The following is a 17928-nucleotide window of genomic DNA, read 5'->3' on the forward strand; positions in this document are numbered from 1 at the left end:
TTGTTTGTTTAGAATGAAAATCTGATAGATATAAAAGATGAGGTTAAAGAGGAAGAAGAGACGTATGTGAGGGGTGATCAGCAGTTCAGGGAAGAGGTTGGGATGATGGGCAAAGTTAAAGAGGAGGAATCTTCTCCAGACATCAGCACAGGTGAGTGATGGCCACTAAATACAAAAACTGTTTGGGTATATGGATTGATGTTTGAGGATCAATAGATCCACTTCTACAAAGACGTCATGATGGAGAATCAGCCGCCCCTCACATCACCGGGTAAGAGGAGACTTTATTGTAAAGGAGAGAGCAGTACGGAGGATCCACCTAGATCCCCCATCATCTGATAAACACATAGAAACAATGTATTCAGTCAGTGTGTGTGTTTCCTACAGATGGATCCAGTAATGGGAACCCACCAGAGAGATGTCCTCGTCCTCTGTATTCCCGGGATTGTACACAGGTCAACATTAAAGAAGAAATAAAAGAGGAGGATGATGAGGATTTTGTAATGGAGGAGGCAGAGTTTCCAAATGGTCACAGAAAGCAGTACCAGGACATCATGTTGGAGTCATCCAGTTACAGAAATCCACCAGAGAGATGTCCCCGTCCTCCGTATTCCCAGGATTCCACACAGGAAGATCACACCATCCCTCACCATCATCAGGTAGATGAGAATGTAGGAAAGTGATCCCAAGCCCTAAGAGATACCATTCTTCTATTATTATTTATTTATTTATTTTTTTGCATTTATTATTATTTCTCCCATTTTGTTGGTTTAGGATGAAGATCTGATAAATATACAAATTGGGGTTATAAAGGAAAAGATGTATGTGAGGGGTGATCAGCATTTTACAGAGGAGGTTGGGATGATGGACACAGTTAAAAAGGAAGAACCTTCTCCAGATGTCAGCTCGGGTAATTATGCAAGAATGGGTTAAAGGTTACTTAGTGATGTTTGGTTGGGTGGTATCATTGATCTGGTTAGTTGTCATAGTTTGGTGGTGTGATTGCACCCAGTTCCACCACAGATCTCTTTTAAACTTTGAAATGCTCGACCAACATACACTGCTCCAAAGAATGAAAGGAACACTTTGAATACATTATCAGATCTCAATGGGGAAAAATATCATGCTGGATATTTATACTGGTATGGACTGGGTAATGTGTTAGGATCTATACTGGTATAGACTGGGTAATGTGTTAGGATCAATACTGGTATGGACTGGTTTACTACTACAATAATACCGTTTTCATTACTAAAGTCTTGAATATAGTCCCTTAACATGTCCTCCAAAATCTTGCAGACTATTGATGTTAGGCTGACAGGTCTATAGTTACCTGGGATATATCTCGGCCCTTTTTTAAATATCCGTACCACGTTGGCTTTCTTCCAATCAGCTGGCACCATACCGTATGTAGACTATCCTTAAAGATCAAGAATAACGGTCTGGTTATCACCTGGCTGAGTTCTTTAAGAACCCTCGGGTGCAAGCCATCCGGTCCCGGTGATTTATTTATGTTAAGTTTCTCTAGTTTAGTTCTTCTCTAGTTTAGTTCTAAGTCTATCTTCTGTTAGCCATGGCGGTACTTCCTGAGGTGTATTATTTCATTTAGCATTACAAGCTGGGTTAGTGTAGCCCCCCGATTCTTTTGTGAAGACTGAAGAGAAGAAATTATTTAGCACTTCCACTTTCTCACTGTCCTCTGTGGCCAGATTCCCTTCGTTGTCTTTTATGGGGCCAATGTGTTCTGGTTTCGCTTTCTTACTATTTATATACTTAAAGAATTTCTTGGGGTTTTTTTTTTTTTTTTACTCTCTTCCGCTATAGGTCTCTGGTGTACTATTTTAGCCGCTTTGATATCGCCTTAACATTTCATTTTGCAGTCTTTGTAATGTTGGAATGCTGCCAGTGACCCCTCAGCCTTTTTTGAAGGCCTTTTCTTTAGTATTAATATGCATTTTTATATTGGAGTTTAGCCACCCAGGGTTTATTTTAGCTCTTTTAAATGTATTCCCTTTTGCACTGGCCAATCCCTTTGTTTAGTATGGTCTTGAAGTACTCCCATTTTTCCTCCATGTTCTTTGTTCCCAGGGTTCTTTCCCATTTGATATTGTTTAGCAAAGAGCGCAGTTTAGGTCCTTATATTACCCTTGTGTTTACTATTACTATGAAATACTGAAACTAATTGACCTATGGTCACTGTTTCCTAAGTTGCCCCGTATTTCTATATCTGTGATCAGGTCTGTATTGTTGGTAATCAGTAGGTCTAGTACCGCATTGTTTCTTGTCGGTGCGTTCACCACCTGACCCATGAAATTGTCCTGCAAAACATTTCGGAACTGCCGAGCCTCGGATGAATGCGCGGTTCCTTCTGCCCAGTCTATATCTGGATAATTAAAATCCCCATTTATAATGACATTTCCCATCCTTGCTGCCATTCAAATCTGTGAAAGGAGGTCCGCCTCCCCCTCCTCCCTCTGGTTGGGGGGCCTATAGCATACGCCCAATATTACTTTCCCCACAGTGCCTTCCCTTTGAAGTTCTACCCATAGGAATTCTATCTCCTCCTTAGCTCCAATATTAATATCATCCCTCATATTTACCTGTACACTGTTCTTAATATACAGACATACCCCTCCCCCTTTTTTACCTTCGCTATCTCTGAGGGAATAAACCTGAATAAAGGGAGTAAACCTGAATGGTCGCCAGCCAACCATGAGAGCTGTCAAACCAAGTCTCTAAAATCCCCACAAAATTGAAATCCTCCTCAAACATCTGCAGCTCCAGCTCTCCCATCTTGTTGGCCAGGCTTCTAGCATTGGTGTACAGACCTGGTAATTTTATCCGGTTGCATACTATATCCTCGTTTGATATTGTTTTTAGGCTGCTCTTGCGATATTTTTTTTTTTTCCCCATACCCACCTTGGGTTTAGGAACTCTGAACACCCTACCGCTAATGTCCCCATTTGTGCCCGCTGAACCTTGCTCCCCGCTGGCTAGTTCATCATCTGTACCCTCCCCCCCCATCATCTAGTTTAAAAGTCCCTCTAACTTGTTGGCCATCTTCTCACCCAGTACGTTTACACCCTCCCCATTTAGGTGAAATTCGTCCCTACTAAAGAGCCGGTAACCGACTGAGAAGTCAGCCCAGTTCTCCAGGAACCCAAAGCCCTCCTTACTACACCAGCTCCTCAGCCACTTGTTTACTTCCCTAATCTCCCGCTGCCTCTCAGTATTTCTGAAAATACTACCTTGGAGGTCCTACTCCTCAACTTAGCTCCTAAGTCCCTGAAATCGTTTTTTGGACTTTGTCATTGGTGCCCACGTGTACCATGACAACTGGGTCTTCCTAAGCCCAACCCAATAATCTGTCCACCAGATCCGTGATGTGCTGAACCCGAGCGCCCGATAAACAACAGACAGTTCTGCACCTGCGGTCTTTTTGACAGATTGCCCTCTCTGTCCTTCTAATAATTGAGTCCCCTACCACAAGAACCTGTCCCTGAGTGGTTTCTCCAACATCACGCAACAGGGCGTATTTATTGGTGTGCTCCAGCCCAGGATCTTCCTCCTTGCCTTTTTCCCTTCTACCCTTCCTAACTGTCACCCAACTACTCTTCTCTGATGCCTGCACCCTTGTATCGTATCTCTGCCCTCCTCTGTGCAGGCCCCTGCCTGCACCTGATGGGTACGTTCCCAGCTCTCCTTCAGTATGGAGATTCTTCTCAGTGTTGCCAGCTGCTTCCCTAGTTTCAGGACCCAGATACTGGTATGGACTGGGTAATGTGTTAGGATCTATACTGGTATGGACTGGGTAATGCCTTAATCTCTATACTGGTATGGACTGGGTAATGCGTTATGATCTATACTGGTATGGACTGGGTAATGTGTTAGCATCTATACTGGTATGGACTGGGTAATGTGTTAGGATCTATACTGGTATGGACTGGGTCATGTGTTAGGATGTATACTGGTATGGACTGGGTAATGTGTTAGCATCTATACTGATATGGACTGGGTAATGTGTCAGGATCTATACTGGTATGGACTGGGTAATGTGTTAGGATCTATACTGGTATGGACTGGGTAATGTATTAGGATCTACAGGTATACTGGTATGGACTGGGTAATGCATTAGGATCTATACTGGTATGGACTGGGTAATGTGTTAGGATCTATACTGGTATGGACTGGGTAATGCGTTAATCTCTATACTGGTATGGACTGGGTAATGCGTTATGATCTTTACTGGTATGGACTGGGTAATGCGTTAGGATCTATACTGGTATGGACTGGGTAATGCGTTAATATCTATACTAGTATGGACTGGTTAATGTGTTAGCATCTATACTGGTATGGACTGGGTCATGTGTTAGGATGTATACTGGTATGGACTGGGTAATGTGTTAGCATCTATACTGATATGGACTGGGTAATGTGTCAGGATCTATACTGGTATGGACTGGGTAATGTGTTAGGATCTATACTGGTATGGACTTGGTAATGTATTAGGATCTACAGGTATACTGGTATGGACTGGGTAATGCATTAGGATCTATACTGGTATGGACTGGGTAATGTGTTAGGATCTATACTGGTATGGACTGGGTAATGTGTTAGGATCTATACTGGTATGGACTGGGTAATGTGTTAGGATCTATACTGGTATGGACTGGGTAAATGTTAGGAAGGAAAGGATGCCACATCGTTTGATGGAAATGAAAATTATCACCCTACAGAGGGCTGAATTCAAAGACACCCCGAAAATCAAAGTGAAAAAATGATGCAGCAGGCGAGTCCATTTTGGTGAAATGTCATTGCAGGACCTCAGAATGGTCCTCAGTAGTGTGTACGGCCCCCACGTGCTTGTATGCATGCCTGACAACATCGGGACATGCTCCTAATGAGATGACAGACGGTGTCCTGGGGTATTTCCTCCCAGATCTGGACCAGGGCATCACTGAGCTCCTGAACAGACTGAGGTGCAACCTGGCTGCATCGGATGGACTGAAACAGAATGTCCCAGAGGGGTTCTATTGGATTCAGGTCAGGCGAGTGTGGGGGCCATTCAATGGTGCCAATTCCTTCATCCTCCAGGAACTGGCTGCATACTCTCACCACATGAGGCCGGGCATTGTTGTGCACCAGGAGGAACCCAGGACCCACTGCACCAGCATAGAGCCTGACAATGGGTCCAAGGATTTCATCCCAATACCTAATGGCAGTCAGGGTGCCATTGTCTAGCCTGTAGAGGTCTGTGTGTCCCTCCATGGATACGCCTCCACAGACCATCACGGACCCACCACCCAACCGGTCATGCTGAACGATGTTACAGGCAGCATAATGTTCTCCATGGCTTCTCCAGACCCTTTCATGTCTGTCACATGTGCTCAGGGTGACCCTGCTCTCATCTGTGAAAAGCACAGGGTGCCAGTGGTGGAGCTGCCAATTCTGGTGTTCAATGGAAAATGCCAATCGAGCTCCACAGTGCCGGGCAGTGAGCACAGCGCCCACTAGAGAACATCGGGCCCTCAGGCCACCCTCATGAAGTCTGTTTCTGATTGTTTGGTCAGAGACATTCACAACAGTGTCCTGCTGGAGGTCATTTTGTAGGGCTCTGGCAGTCCTCATCCTGTTCCTCCTTGTACAAAGGAGCAGATACCGGTCCTGCTGATGGGTTAAGGACCTTCTACGGCCCTGTCCAGCTCTCCTAGAGTAACTGCCTGTCTCCTGGAATCTCCTCCATGCTCCTGAGACTGTGCTGGGAGACACAGCAAACCTTCTGGTAATGGGAGGTATTGATGAGCCATCCTGGAGGAGTTGGACTGCCTGTGCAACCTCTATAGGGTCCAGGTATGGCCTCATGCTACCAGTAGTGACACTGACCCCAGCCAAATACAAAACTAGTGACAAACACTCAGAAAAGATGAGTAGGGAAAATGTCAGTGGCCTCCACCTGTAAAACCATTCCTGTTTTGGAGGTCGTCTCATTGTTGCCCATCTAGTGCACCTGTTGGTAACAACCCCCTCTGCTACTTGACTGACCAGATGAATATCCCAGGAGTTTCCCTGACTTGATGCTATACTCTGATTATAAAGTGTTGAGCAGTGTATATGAGTGTGGAAAACTCTTGGTAATTTTTCTTGTCTTCTGACAGACAGACTCTGTGGTGGGAATAGAAGGACATCGGAGGAAGATGTGACTACAGAAGATAATGACATGGCATCTTCTCCAGAAGTAAATCCCGTTCCTCATAATATACATGACAGACCTCACCATTGGAGGAGATCATTGGAATCTCCTGATACTTCACATAGTCCTCTAATATCTGACAGTGCCGACGGGTGCGGGAAACCATCTCATCTTAGGGAATCTTCTTTACACCATACAGGAGAAAATTCATTGTCATGTTCAGAGTGCGGGAAACTTTTTAAACAGAAAAGAAGCCTTCTTAACCATCAGAGAATACATACAGGTGACCTTCCCTATTCATGTTCAGAGTGCGGGAAATGTTTTAATAATACAGGAACCCTTCTTATCCATCAGAGAAAACACACAGGTGAGCGTCCTTATTCATGTTCAGAGTGCGGGAAATGTTTTAATCATAAAGGAAACCTTCTTAGCCATCAGAGAATACACACAGGTGAGCGTCCCTATTCATGTTCAGAGTGCGGGAAATGTTTTAATGTAAAAGGAACCCTTCTTAGCCATCAGAGAATGCATACAGGTGAGCTTCCCTATTCGTGTTCAGAGTGCGGGAAATGTTTTAGTGAAAAAAGATACCTTCTTCAGCACCAGAGAATTCACACAGGGGAGCATCCCTATTCATGTTCAGAGTGTGGAAAAAGTTTTAATCATAAAGGAACCCTTCTTAGACATAAGAGATTACACACAGGTGACCTTCCCTATTCATGTTCAGAGTGTGGGAAATGTTTTAATGAAAAAGGAACCCTTCTTAACCATCAGAGAATACACACGGCTGAGTGTCCCTATTCATGTTCACAGTGCGGAAAATGTTTTAATCGTAAAGGAACCCTTCTTAGACATCAGATAATTCACACAGGGGAGCGTCCCTATTCATGTTCAGAGTGCGGGAAATGTTTTAATGGAAAAGGAAACCTTCTTAGCCACCAGAGAATACACACAGCTGAGCGTCCCTATTCATGTTCAGAGTGTGGGAAAAGTTTTAATGAAAAAGGAAACCTTCTTAGACATAAGAGAATTCACACAGGTGAGCGTCCCTATTCATGTGCAAAGTGCGGGAAATGTTTTAATGAAAAAGGAAGCCTTCTTAGCCATCAGAGAATGCACACAGGGGAACGTCCCTATTCATGTTCAGAGTGCGGGAAATGTTTTAATCATAAAGTAAGCCTTCTTAGACATCAAAGAATACACACAGGTGAGCTTTCCTATTGATGGTCTGAGTGCGGGAAATGTTTTGGTCAAGAAGGAAGCCATCTTGGCCATCAGAGAATACACACTGTGACCGGGGGGTGTGAGGTTTGCAGCAGCCGAAAATTGCAGTGCCATGTGTACCGCCCCATCCGGCTGCCATTTAAGCTTAAGGGGGTGGTAAAATCATGACTTAACTGTCTACCTTTACCCATCCCTCCCCACATGAGGCAACAGGCGGGAAATCATAACAAGACGTGGGGCAACAAGTGGGCAATACATGAGCTTGATTTATTGAAGTAGCCGGCTTTTTATTGGTCCAACCAATGTATGATTATTAATACATTTGACACATTTGTTAATTCTATTATAAAAGATTTAAGCTTTATTTTATTCATATCATTACTGTGTGGTAATCGCTTATTCTGATCTTGTACAATAAAAACTCTTCGTACAATATTCTGTGCCGAGTTTTCTTTTTTTACCAACGATTAGATGATCGATGATTGGAATGTGATCAGTTCATAGAGAGTCATCCATTGGGGTTTTATTAGTGAGATGGAGAGTGGAGAAGGCACCACATTGACAGCCATTGGACGCCCTTTCTAAAGCCCTAAACTTTTTGGCAACCTGTCTATGACATTAGTCTTCCAAACTCTATCTCACTGAGCTAAGGCCAGAAGAGTTCCAGGAGTTCTTCTTTGTCCACAGTTCCCAAACCAAAAGGAGACATCCACCACATCTTCAATCTCAGTTGGGCACAGGAGTTCCTCATGCTATTCACCATATAATCACCTCTCTGTTCATCAGGGAAACCTTTATTTGGTCCACCCCACATACATGTACTGGTCAGGGTGGCCATTCAGCACAGAATCGCGTACCTCTACGTCATCTGCATTTCGGGGTCTGGGGCGTCCATGCATGCTGCTGGTGCTCAGCTCCTGCTGGACACAGCGGGAGCCAATCAGCAGGCCCAGCGGACATGATGTCCACCAGCACCCGGCAATCGTTCCCGAGAGAAGCAGAACAGTGGTTTGCTGATGTAAACAAGGCAGATCGCTGTTCTGTTAGTAGGGAAGATGGAGATCCTGTGTTTCTACTAATGGAGAAAGGAGATACTGGCGCACAGAGTTTATATATAGTCCAGCCAGCAATAAATATTTAAAAATACCAATGATCAGGGTAGAGGGTAATTCATAAAACGTCACTGGTCTTTGGTTATGGAGGTACAATAAAGGAATGCACGGGACCACCTGCGGCTGCTGTCCTCAGAGTTGTGCCCAGCTCTGTATAGACTAAGGTGTAAGGCCTGTAGAAGGAGCCAAATACTCTGAGCGTGTAGCCTTGCTTCTCTTCTCATCTGGTACCTCCTATCCTTCCAGTGACGTCACTTCCGCTGTGCCTTCCATGCTGGTTAGCGTGGATTCTTGGGGCTCCTCCAGGCTCCCGAGCCAGCCATCTCTCTGCCCAGCAGCCGGAATAGGTGGTCCTGCAGGACGGTTCTAGGAGGAGGATCCACATCCACAGACTCTGCCACCAGATAAGCACTTGTATATCTTACCTCTTTGGAGTGTTTTTAATCCTCTGCTACTAAAACCCCCTTTTTTTTTTTTTTAATCAAGAATTTTATTGAGATGCCAATAACAATACATTAATAACAGGTGCATACATACCTAATGTTACAGAATTACAAACATAAAGCTCCTATAGCCTCTACAGTTCCTCCCAGGTAACATTATAAATGCCATTATTGGCGCAGCAATCTATCTAGTACCAAGTCCGCAGGGACCAGGCCCGGAGTAGCCAACCATCTACCCCACACCTTCTCAAATTTGTAAGGGGAGCCCCTATGTTGATATATGAGTTTTTCAATGCGCAATTTATTACCCAACTGTTCAAGCCACATCTCGTGTGTGGGAGGTTCAGATGCAGTCCAATGTACTAACAAAAGTCTACAGGGCTCTTGCTACCGCCTCCCCAAGACATCTGTCCTGGGTGACCGTATCAAGCATGCCCAACAAGCATTGTCTAGGATCCAGAGGGACCACTACACCTAGAACAGTGTTTACTGTGATCACAACTTTGGTCCAATAGCGGTGCAATTTGGGGCATGCGCGGGAGTGACATCATCGCGGCTCCGGGCCAATCATCGCGCCGGAGCCGTCTCTTCCGGCCAATCAGCGCGCCGGAGCCGCCGAACCCGGAAGAGACGACGAGGGACCATGGCAGCGCCCGCAGCGATGTCCGGGGGTCCGTGTCGGGGCTTCGTTTTAAGGTAAGTTACACATAATGGGCTAGTATGCGATGCATACTAGCTCATTATGCCTTTGTCTTGCAGGTTTTTTTTTTTTTTTTTTTTTTATAGAGTTTACAACCGCTTTAACTTTGATTGGACAAAAGATGTTAATAACAACCCATTTCTTGTACGTCAGATTGTAATGACAAACCCATTTTTGAGTATATTTAAACTCCAGCACGCTGTAATAAATCAGGTCACTATGATTCAGCCATCTTGAGTCTTGTCTGATCTCATTATATATATAGCTATATATTATCTGATTTGGTATCACTGACTAACCGGTAACAGGTATTTTGTACCTGAGGAAAATTTCCACAACAGTTTGGCGAGCCAGCCAGGAGAGGTGACGTCATCTGCGGACGGAGTGAGACATCTGGACTGCATTGGATACACTGAAAATATCTGGCCAGGTAAGCCCATTGTCTGCTTACAATGTTTTTCAGTCCATCAAATGACGTCCAGGTAACTCTGTTTATTTTTGACGTAATACCCTCTTAAAAGAACCTAAACCCTTAGTCGGTGTATATATTGTTGCTACTAAAGCCCCATACACACACGCAGATCGTCGTCATACAAATGTTCGTCTTTTCTCCCCGGGATGTCGGTGTCTGTTGAAAAGTGCAAAGACAGCACAAGGACAGCACAAGAATTTTGTCCGCAGACTTCAGCTGACTGCAGAAGTGATGTCATGTAATGGTTAACTTTCCCTGTGTTTTTTATTTTCTGAGCATGCCCAGTCTTGCAAATCTGCGGTCTGTCGGCTGATTTCTGTACTGACAGGCAAACAATTGTCCATTCTGGTGTCCGCAGACAAAAATTTTCATGTTTGCAAGAAAGACTCTTGTCCGCGGATTGTGTGCAGACAGCTGTCGGAGGCACCATACTAACACGCATACAATCGGCAGATCTTTCGTCCGCCGACGTTTGTATGACGACGATCTGCGTGTGTGTATGGGGCTTAACACTTGTTGCGAAAGGTGAGGTTGGGTCAACCCTCACCACTGTGGGTGTCTTGGACACGCAGGAACGTGACCCCCAGTTATGTTCTGGTAAAGCAATCTCATTTGAGACGTAGCAAGCATTGAATGTATATGACTGTTTAGCCTGACATTTCATATACATCTAAAGGTTTTTATCTCTGTTATAGTATATATGTAAACATATGCATATGGTAATAGGTCAGGGATTTGGAAGTTATAGGTTACCGGCTTAGGGCCGAAGTCCATGTCAGGGACTTGGAAGTTATAGGTTACCGGCTTAGGGCCGAAGTCCAGGTCAGGGACTTGGAAGTTATAGGTTACCGGCTTAGGGCCGAAGTCCAGGTCAGGGACTTGGAAGTTATAGGTTACCGGCTGTGTGAGGGCCGAAGTCCAGGTCAGGTACTTGGAAGTTATAGGTTACCGGCTGTGTGAGGGCCGAAGTCCAGGTCAGGGACTTGGAAGTTATAGGTTACCGGCTGTGTGAGGGCCGAAGTCCAGGTCAGGGACTTGGAAGTTATAGGTTACCGGCTGTGTGAGGGCCGAAGTCCAGGTCAGGGACTTGGAAGTTATAGGTTACCGGCTGTGTGAGGGCCGAAGTCCAGGTCAGGGACTTGGAAGTTATAGGCAGTTATTCTATTTTTTTGGATAACAGTGAAATGGGAAACTGGGTTTCCGTAGATACCGACCAGGGGTAGATGAAAAAGGTCACAAGGACCACCGCTTTAGATTACATGCTTCAGAAGCATGGTGAATGGGCCACACAGCCAATCAAAAAGTTCTGTAGTTGGACAGCTAATAATCCTAGTTGTAGGATAAGACAAGAAGGTACCTTTGATACTAGGATTTGGCAGATTTTTTGTAAAATGTATGAAACAGATTTGGCAAGAACAAACTTAAAATCAGTTGCAGAAATATGGAAGCAGGAGAGTATGAAGTTGAATGAGTATGGATGTATTGTAAATGAGTTAGGGTGTGTTGAATTGTTTCATGAGAAAACACAGCAAATCTTGTATTCATAAGAAGAAAGTAAGGATGAGCAGTGCCCTTTCAATTTCTTAAGTGAGAGATGTATGAAGCAGGCTGTGTCTTCGGTATAAAAAGAGGAAGTATTTCTCGAAGTTTGTAAGCATGGAGAAAAGATTGTTTCTTTATCTGATAAATGAACGGCTTATGATATTTTTGGGGTTATTTTCTATAGTTTAAAAAACTAAGATGAAAAATAATTGGTATACCCTTGAAACAGGGAATCTTTGGTGAAAATTTTGAAAAATGGCTGCTTGCCAAAGGGGGGTTCAAACGTAATTATTTTTGTTCCTGTAATAGTTATAGAATTCATTTTTACACATTAAGGGTTACCGCAATTAATGTGACCATTGAACCCTATTGGCACTGAGCCAAAAGTTTTTAAAATAGAATAACTTTTTATATAATTATGGTATTTAAGTGGTATTTTAGGGGCATCCTCCGTAACCAAAGGGGAACCTCTGATCAGATTTTTGAAATTCGGGACAAAGTTTTTAGAAGATATTTGTTTGAAAGATAAAAGTACATTACTTCCTGTCATTATGGGTGTATAAAAGGTGACCTACTACACATAGTGTAAAGACAGGACATTAGAGCAAAGAATTGCAACCACCCCCTCTCCCCCAGAAGATAGACAGTAAATAAGGTATTCAGCTAACCTGTGTCCGCATGTCCCATCAGAAGCAGCCCGAAAGGTTTACTGAATAACAGTAGCAGGGGTGGGAGTGGTTTCCTGCCTGGCTTCCAAAGGAAAAAGGGAAGTAATTTAAAAAAAAAAAAAAAACAAAACACTAAGTTGTTAGTTATGCTGTGTTGAGTTAAAATTTCAGTGTTCAGTTTCAGATGAAGTGCCCATTAATCCAGTGTGTAGCATATGTCTCTTGAAATCAGGAAGAGATAGTCTGTCTGGGTGAACTGAAGGAGGGGGTTACAGGTTGCTCCCGCCCTTTCTCTCCCAAAGGTGATAAAACATTTACTTTGTTGAATGGACACGCATCCGGGGTTCTCACACAAGAACACGGGGGCAAACAGAGGCCGCTAGCATATGTCTCTTGCCAGCTTGACCCAGTGATAAAAGGATCCTCGGCTGTGTGCGGGCCACAGCCTGCAAGGAGCTGCTGGATAAAACAGGTGCAATGTATTTAAACCAGTTTACTTCCAGTAAAGGAGCAGGCACTAGAGGGGGAGGGGAAAAAAAAATGTTTGTTAAATACCCCCCATGACTGTTTTGAGCTGATGATGGCAGAATCTGAATCGTTGAGCCCTGTAAAAAAAGGCTCCTCTCTAAAGCCCTGATGAGACCCTTTTATGCATATGGATCATGTTTATACACAGAGGAGGGTAAGCCTGTAACTGGGTATGCAGTAGTAACAGCAATATATAAATAAATAAGCAAAAGGAATGCAGAGGCATTAAATCTAAAGTTCTAAGCACAAGCAGCTGATGGTTTTGGCAAAGGCCTGTGAATTTTAAAGAGTTAACATTTACATTGACATGATTTTGGTCATATTTTTGAAAGCTTGTAACTTTTTGACTTCAGCTGGTAAGCCAATAAAGCATTCAGATATAATAGAGACTGTTCTTAGTCTTCCAGTGTTCCACTAAGGTGGCCATTTATTAAAAAACCCAAGGCACATGCAAGAGAGGACACAGAAGAAGTTGCAGGAAATGCAAGAGCCAACAGAGCAGCGAAGAAGGCTGCACTGGAACAGGTCCCTATACGAGTACTGACAGTCGCAGGAAAGCAACCAACTCCTGTAAGTATGGCAATCTTGATATCATTGCAGAAAAAGCCCCCTCACAGGAGCGTGAGAAGTGGCGGAAGAAAAGTGCAACACAGGATGTAACTGGTTGCTGGAGGATGGAGGAGCATTTCTGTCTGATCTCAGGCCCTATACCCGAGGGTGGCAGCCGCAGCTCACGGATTGTGTCATATCTCAAAAACTCTAATGACCACCTTGGTAATGCAACACTGGTTAGCACCAGGTTTTCCTGGAGTAGCTGCAAAATATACTGCTTCTTGTCTTACCTGTGCTAGGTACAATGTTGGTAGAGCTATAAGCACCCCATAAAAGCACTGCCTAAGTCAGACTGTCCTTTCCAAGGAGTTCAAATAGATTACATTGATTTCCCACAGTCTGGTCCCTATGCACATGCTTTGGTTTGTATAGACATTTTTCAGGATGGCCTGAGGCCTGGCCAGTCTCTAGGGGTAAAGTACAAACCACAGGAAAAAGGCTTTTGCCCCAGGTAATGTGCAGGTATGGAATTCCAGAAACTATGGAAAGTGACAGGGGTACTCACTTTAAAGGAAAGGTTCTACAAGAGGTCCAATCCACACTAAATATTGAGAAAGCCTTTCACACTCCATATCATTCACAGAGTAGCGGAAAGGTACAAAAGGCTGTATGGTAGAAAAAAAAAAAAAAACACAAGTTGAGTAAAATAATAGCAGAAACAGGTAGATTGTTTTACGTTTTTTCCTTTGTCAGGAACACTCCCGAAGAGAGGTGTGGGTACCTGAAGCAGGTCTCTATTTACCACAGCAATTGCAAGCCACACACTCAGATCTCACTAGATGTGTTGCAGCGCTTCAAAAGCAATTGACAAAAATGCATAATAGTGTGTTTTCATCCCTACCAGATCCAAATGAGGATACTAAGTCATAAATTAAGGCTACTAAGAGTGCAATTGGTTACACCAACATCCCTCAAGGTAGAAGGGATACATGGATTCACGCCAGTCATTGAAAAAAGGTGGTACAATGATTTTCTTTTAATTTTTAATATGTATGGGAATGTTGGGTATAATGAAGGGGCAGGACAATAAAAGAGACAGACAACCTAAAGCCCAATGTACTGTTAAGTTTAAATACCAGGTAGCCAGGAAGTCAGGGTACTCAGGGTGCTAGATATGTTCACAATTACACCCAGACTATACCTGTGCTAGTAAACCCACTTGCATTAGAGGATCTAAATCAGACAGAGTTTTCAAAATCCTATAGAAACATTACCAGGGCACAAAAGGACATGTTAATTCCCCCAAAAGTCGCAGGTTTCAAGAATCCTACAGTGTGTATAGAGTTCTATGGAAAAAACTGATGTGGGGAGGGTGGACTGTTCACAAGCACTGATAAACATATCCTGCCCACAGCTGACTGTGAACAGCCCATGAAATGAAACTTGCATGCATTACAGAAATGAAACTGTTAAACATAAAATATAAGCCATATTAAATGACAATATGGACATTTCTCACCTAGGAGAAGCCCTCAGGTTTCTGTTGTTCAGACAGAAACTGGGGTATTATGCAGAAAAGTTATTAATACCCATTTTCACCCCAGGGTGGTCACATTCGGGGTTGGGAATCTGTTATGTCTGTGTCAATAAGGCCCATAGTTGACTTTCTCAGTCAACCTCTTCCAATGGTGTCCGCCCATCCAAATGAACACAGTCTTTTGGAGGTTTTGCCTTATCTCCTAAAATAATGAAAGTGGTGTATTTATATTGATGTGTATGATAATTATGATCTCTAGTTATCTGTTGAATTAAAATAATTATGTGTTTGGTTGATAGGGTTACCAAGGCCAAGGAGACAACCTATTTCAACTCTATACGGAAATAAGAAGGGATTGATGATGCTGAGTATGCTGTAATGAGAAATCTGTCACCTCAAACCCCCATGTATGAAGTAATCTCCGCCTCAGAACCTTACCAAGACTCGGACAACCCCCACTGAGGTTTGCCCTCTGGGCCAGTGTCCCAAGTGTAAGGGGCTGCTCCCTTGGAGGAATCTGATAAGTGGATAGGTAGTTAGCGTGATCAATAAATTCTCAAGAGGGGAAGATGACGTGGCATACTGTATACGGGATACCTTGCTGGATATGCAGGATGCCTTGACTGGCATTTAGAATGGTTATCTTAAACAAAACGTCTTTCGAGTTAATCTCATTTTACTCTGATTTCTTTACATGTGTCACTGAGCTTGCAAAAGCTAAGAATATATCAGATGACCGAAACAGTGGAAATTCCCTATATCTCAGAATATCAACTCTGTCTGGACAGCTGACCGCAAAGCCAGTAATATCTTCTAAAAGCCCCTTTGGAACTTTTATTGAGGGTCACCAAGAAATTTCCCTTATGACAGAGAATCACAATATAGATTAACCCAATGCTTACTATAATTAGTTGTTAACTTTGATTGGACAAAAGATGTTAATAACAACCCATTTCTTGTACGTCAGATTGTAATGACAAACCCATTTTTGAGTATATTTAAACTCCAGCAATGCTGTAATAAATCAGGTCACTATGATTCAGCCATCTTGAGTCTTGTCTGATCTCATTATATATATAGCTATATATTGTCTGATTTGGTATCACTGACTAACAGGTAACAGGTATTTTGTACCTGAGGAAAATTTCCACAACACACTCATTCAACTATTTTTGTATTTTTAAATAGACCTCTAAATGTTTCTGAAAGCTCACACCACAAAATGTAGTCAGCCAATGAAAGGTAATGACTCTGTGACAGACCTAACCAGGACAGAGGCTTCTGGAGAGGACTGGGAACAAGCCTCTTACCCAGTGACTATGGGCCCTGGCATTTAAGGGAACACTACACTTTGGAAGGTGTATGCCTGGAGCCAAGACCCGTGGAGTGGTCTTGTTTCTGATTCAAGTTTATGTCTCCCCAAAACACGCAGACTCTGGGAACTGGAGGTTCCATTTCCATATTTGAGGCCTCTATGCCTCAAACCAGCAATGACTGTAGATGTTATGAAATCAGCTCAAACCACTGGGGCCTCCTGCTATAACGTGTTTATGCTAAGTAGATCTCTCCCATTGTTCTATTGTCTCTGTCTGTCTGCTAGTAATGTCCCCTCCACCTAGGCTGGTTTAAGTGACCAGTTAATTAGCTCATGTTAAGTATATCACTGTAAGTTATAAGTTGCTAGAGGGGGAGTAGCGTAGTTCATGTTGGCTGTTCCTTAGTTGTGTTAATTATATTCTTGTTTACAGTTTGTATTGTTAGGGTAATATGATCAGGAGGGGATGTCCTCCTGTACGGTATGAAGTATGTGTCTGAGTTTCAATAAACAGTCAATCCTTTAGATTTTACCTCACATCTTGTCTGTGTACGATGTTTGGGGTAAAAGGGACTGGTATCAGCTCTCAGTCTGCTCAGAACGGTTTGGAAGGCAGGAAGCACGGTTTGGCAGAAGGAAGCACCTAGTTGGGGTGTCAAGCGGTTCCGTCACAGACTCCATTTTTCTTCTGCTATCAATGGCCAACACGGGACAACACTTAATCCAGGACTTGGTGATCTCTGATCTCCTTTTGAAGTGTTTCTTACAGTCAGGTCCATAAATATTGGGACAATGACACAATTCTAATCCTTTTGGCTCTATACACCACAACAATGGATTTGAAATGAAACAAACAAGATGTGCTTTAACTGAAGACTTTCAGCTTTAATTTGAGGGTATTTACATCCACATCAAGTGAAAGGTGTAAGAGTTACAACAGTTTGTATATGTGCCTTCCACTTTTTAAGGGACCAAAAGTAATGGGACAATTGGCTGCTCAGCTGTTCCATGGCCAGGTGTGTGTTCTTCCCTCATTATCCCATTTACAAGGAGCAGATAAAAGGTCCAGAGTTTATTTCAAGTGTGCTATTTGCATTTGGAATCTGTTGCTGTCAACTCTCAATATGAGATCCAAAGAGCTGTCACTATCAGTGAAGCAAGCCATCATTAGGCTGAAAAAACAAAACAAACCCATCAGAGAGAAAGCAAAAACATTAGGTGTGGCCAAATCAACTGTTTGGAACATCCTTAAAAAGAAAGAATGCACCGGTGAACTCAGCAACACCAAAAGACCCGGAAGACCATGGAAAACAACTGTGGTGGATGACCGAATAATTCTTTCCCTGGTGAAGAAAACACCCTTCACAACAGTTGGCAGATCAAGAACACTCTCCAGGAGGTAGGTGTATGTGTGTCAAAGTCAACAACCAAGAGAAGACTTCTTCAGAGTGAATACAGAGGGTTCACCACAAGATGTAAACCATTGGTGAGCCTCAAAAACAGGAACGCCAGATTAGAGTTTGCCAAACAACATCTAAAAAAGCCTTCACAGTTCTGGAACAACATCCTATGGACAGATGAGACCAAGATCAACTTGTACCAGAGTGATGGGAAGAGAAGAGTATGGAGAAGGAAAGGAACTGCT

At 43.3% G+C, this 17928-nt stretch overlaps 5 protein-coding genes across 5 annotated transcripts in view; 4 read left to right on the top strand and 1 right to left on the bottom strand.

The window, feature by feature from the left end:
• LOC309549119 (uncharacterized protein) overlaps positions 1-17928 on the bottom strand; it is a 2919967-nt gene that overhangs the window by 2644093 nt on the left and 257946 nt on the right. The gene's annotated exons all lie outside the window — the stretch shown is intronic.
• The window catches only part of LOC309549117 (uncharacterized protein), a 4285597-nt gene that overhangs the window by 2533432 nt on the left and 1734237 nt on the right, over positions 1-17928 (top strand).
• The window catches only part of LOC309549127 (uncharacterized protein), a 193389-nt gene that overhangs the window by 130736 nt on the left and 44725 nt on the right, over positions 1-17928 (top strand). The gene's annotated exons all lie outside the window — the stretch shown is intronic.
• The window catches only part of LOC309549123 (uncharacterized protein), a 275016-nt gene that overhangs the window by 49844 nt on the left and 207244 nt on the right, over positions 1-17928 (top strand). The gene's annotated exons all lie outside the window — the stretch shown is intronic.
• LOC309548689 (uncharacterized protein) lies at positions 865-16930 on the top strand (the record flags this gene model as incomplete). The annotated part of the gene is made up of 3 exons (XM_082248649.1): positions 865-910; positions 6498-7254; positions 16810-16930. 3 exons carry the CDS (start codon positions 865-867, stop codon positions 16928-16930), a joined length of 924 nt encoding a protein of 307 aa, XP_082104775.1.

The sequence above is a fragment of the Pelophylax lessonae genome, assembly GCF_965119305.1.
Source record: "Pelophylax lessonae genome assembly, chromosome: 3".
Classification (NCBI taxonomy): Eukaryota; Metazoa; Chordata; class Amphibia; order Anura; family Ranidae; genus Pelophylax; species Pelophylax lessonae.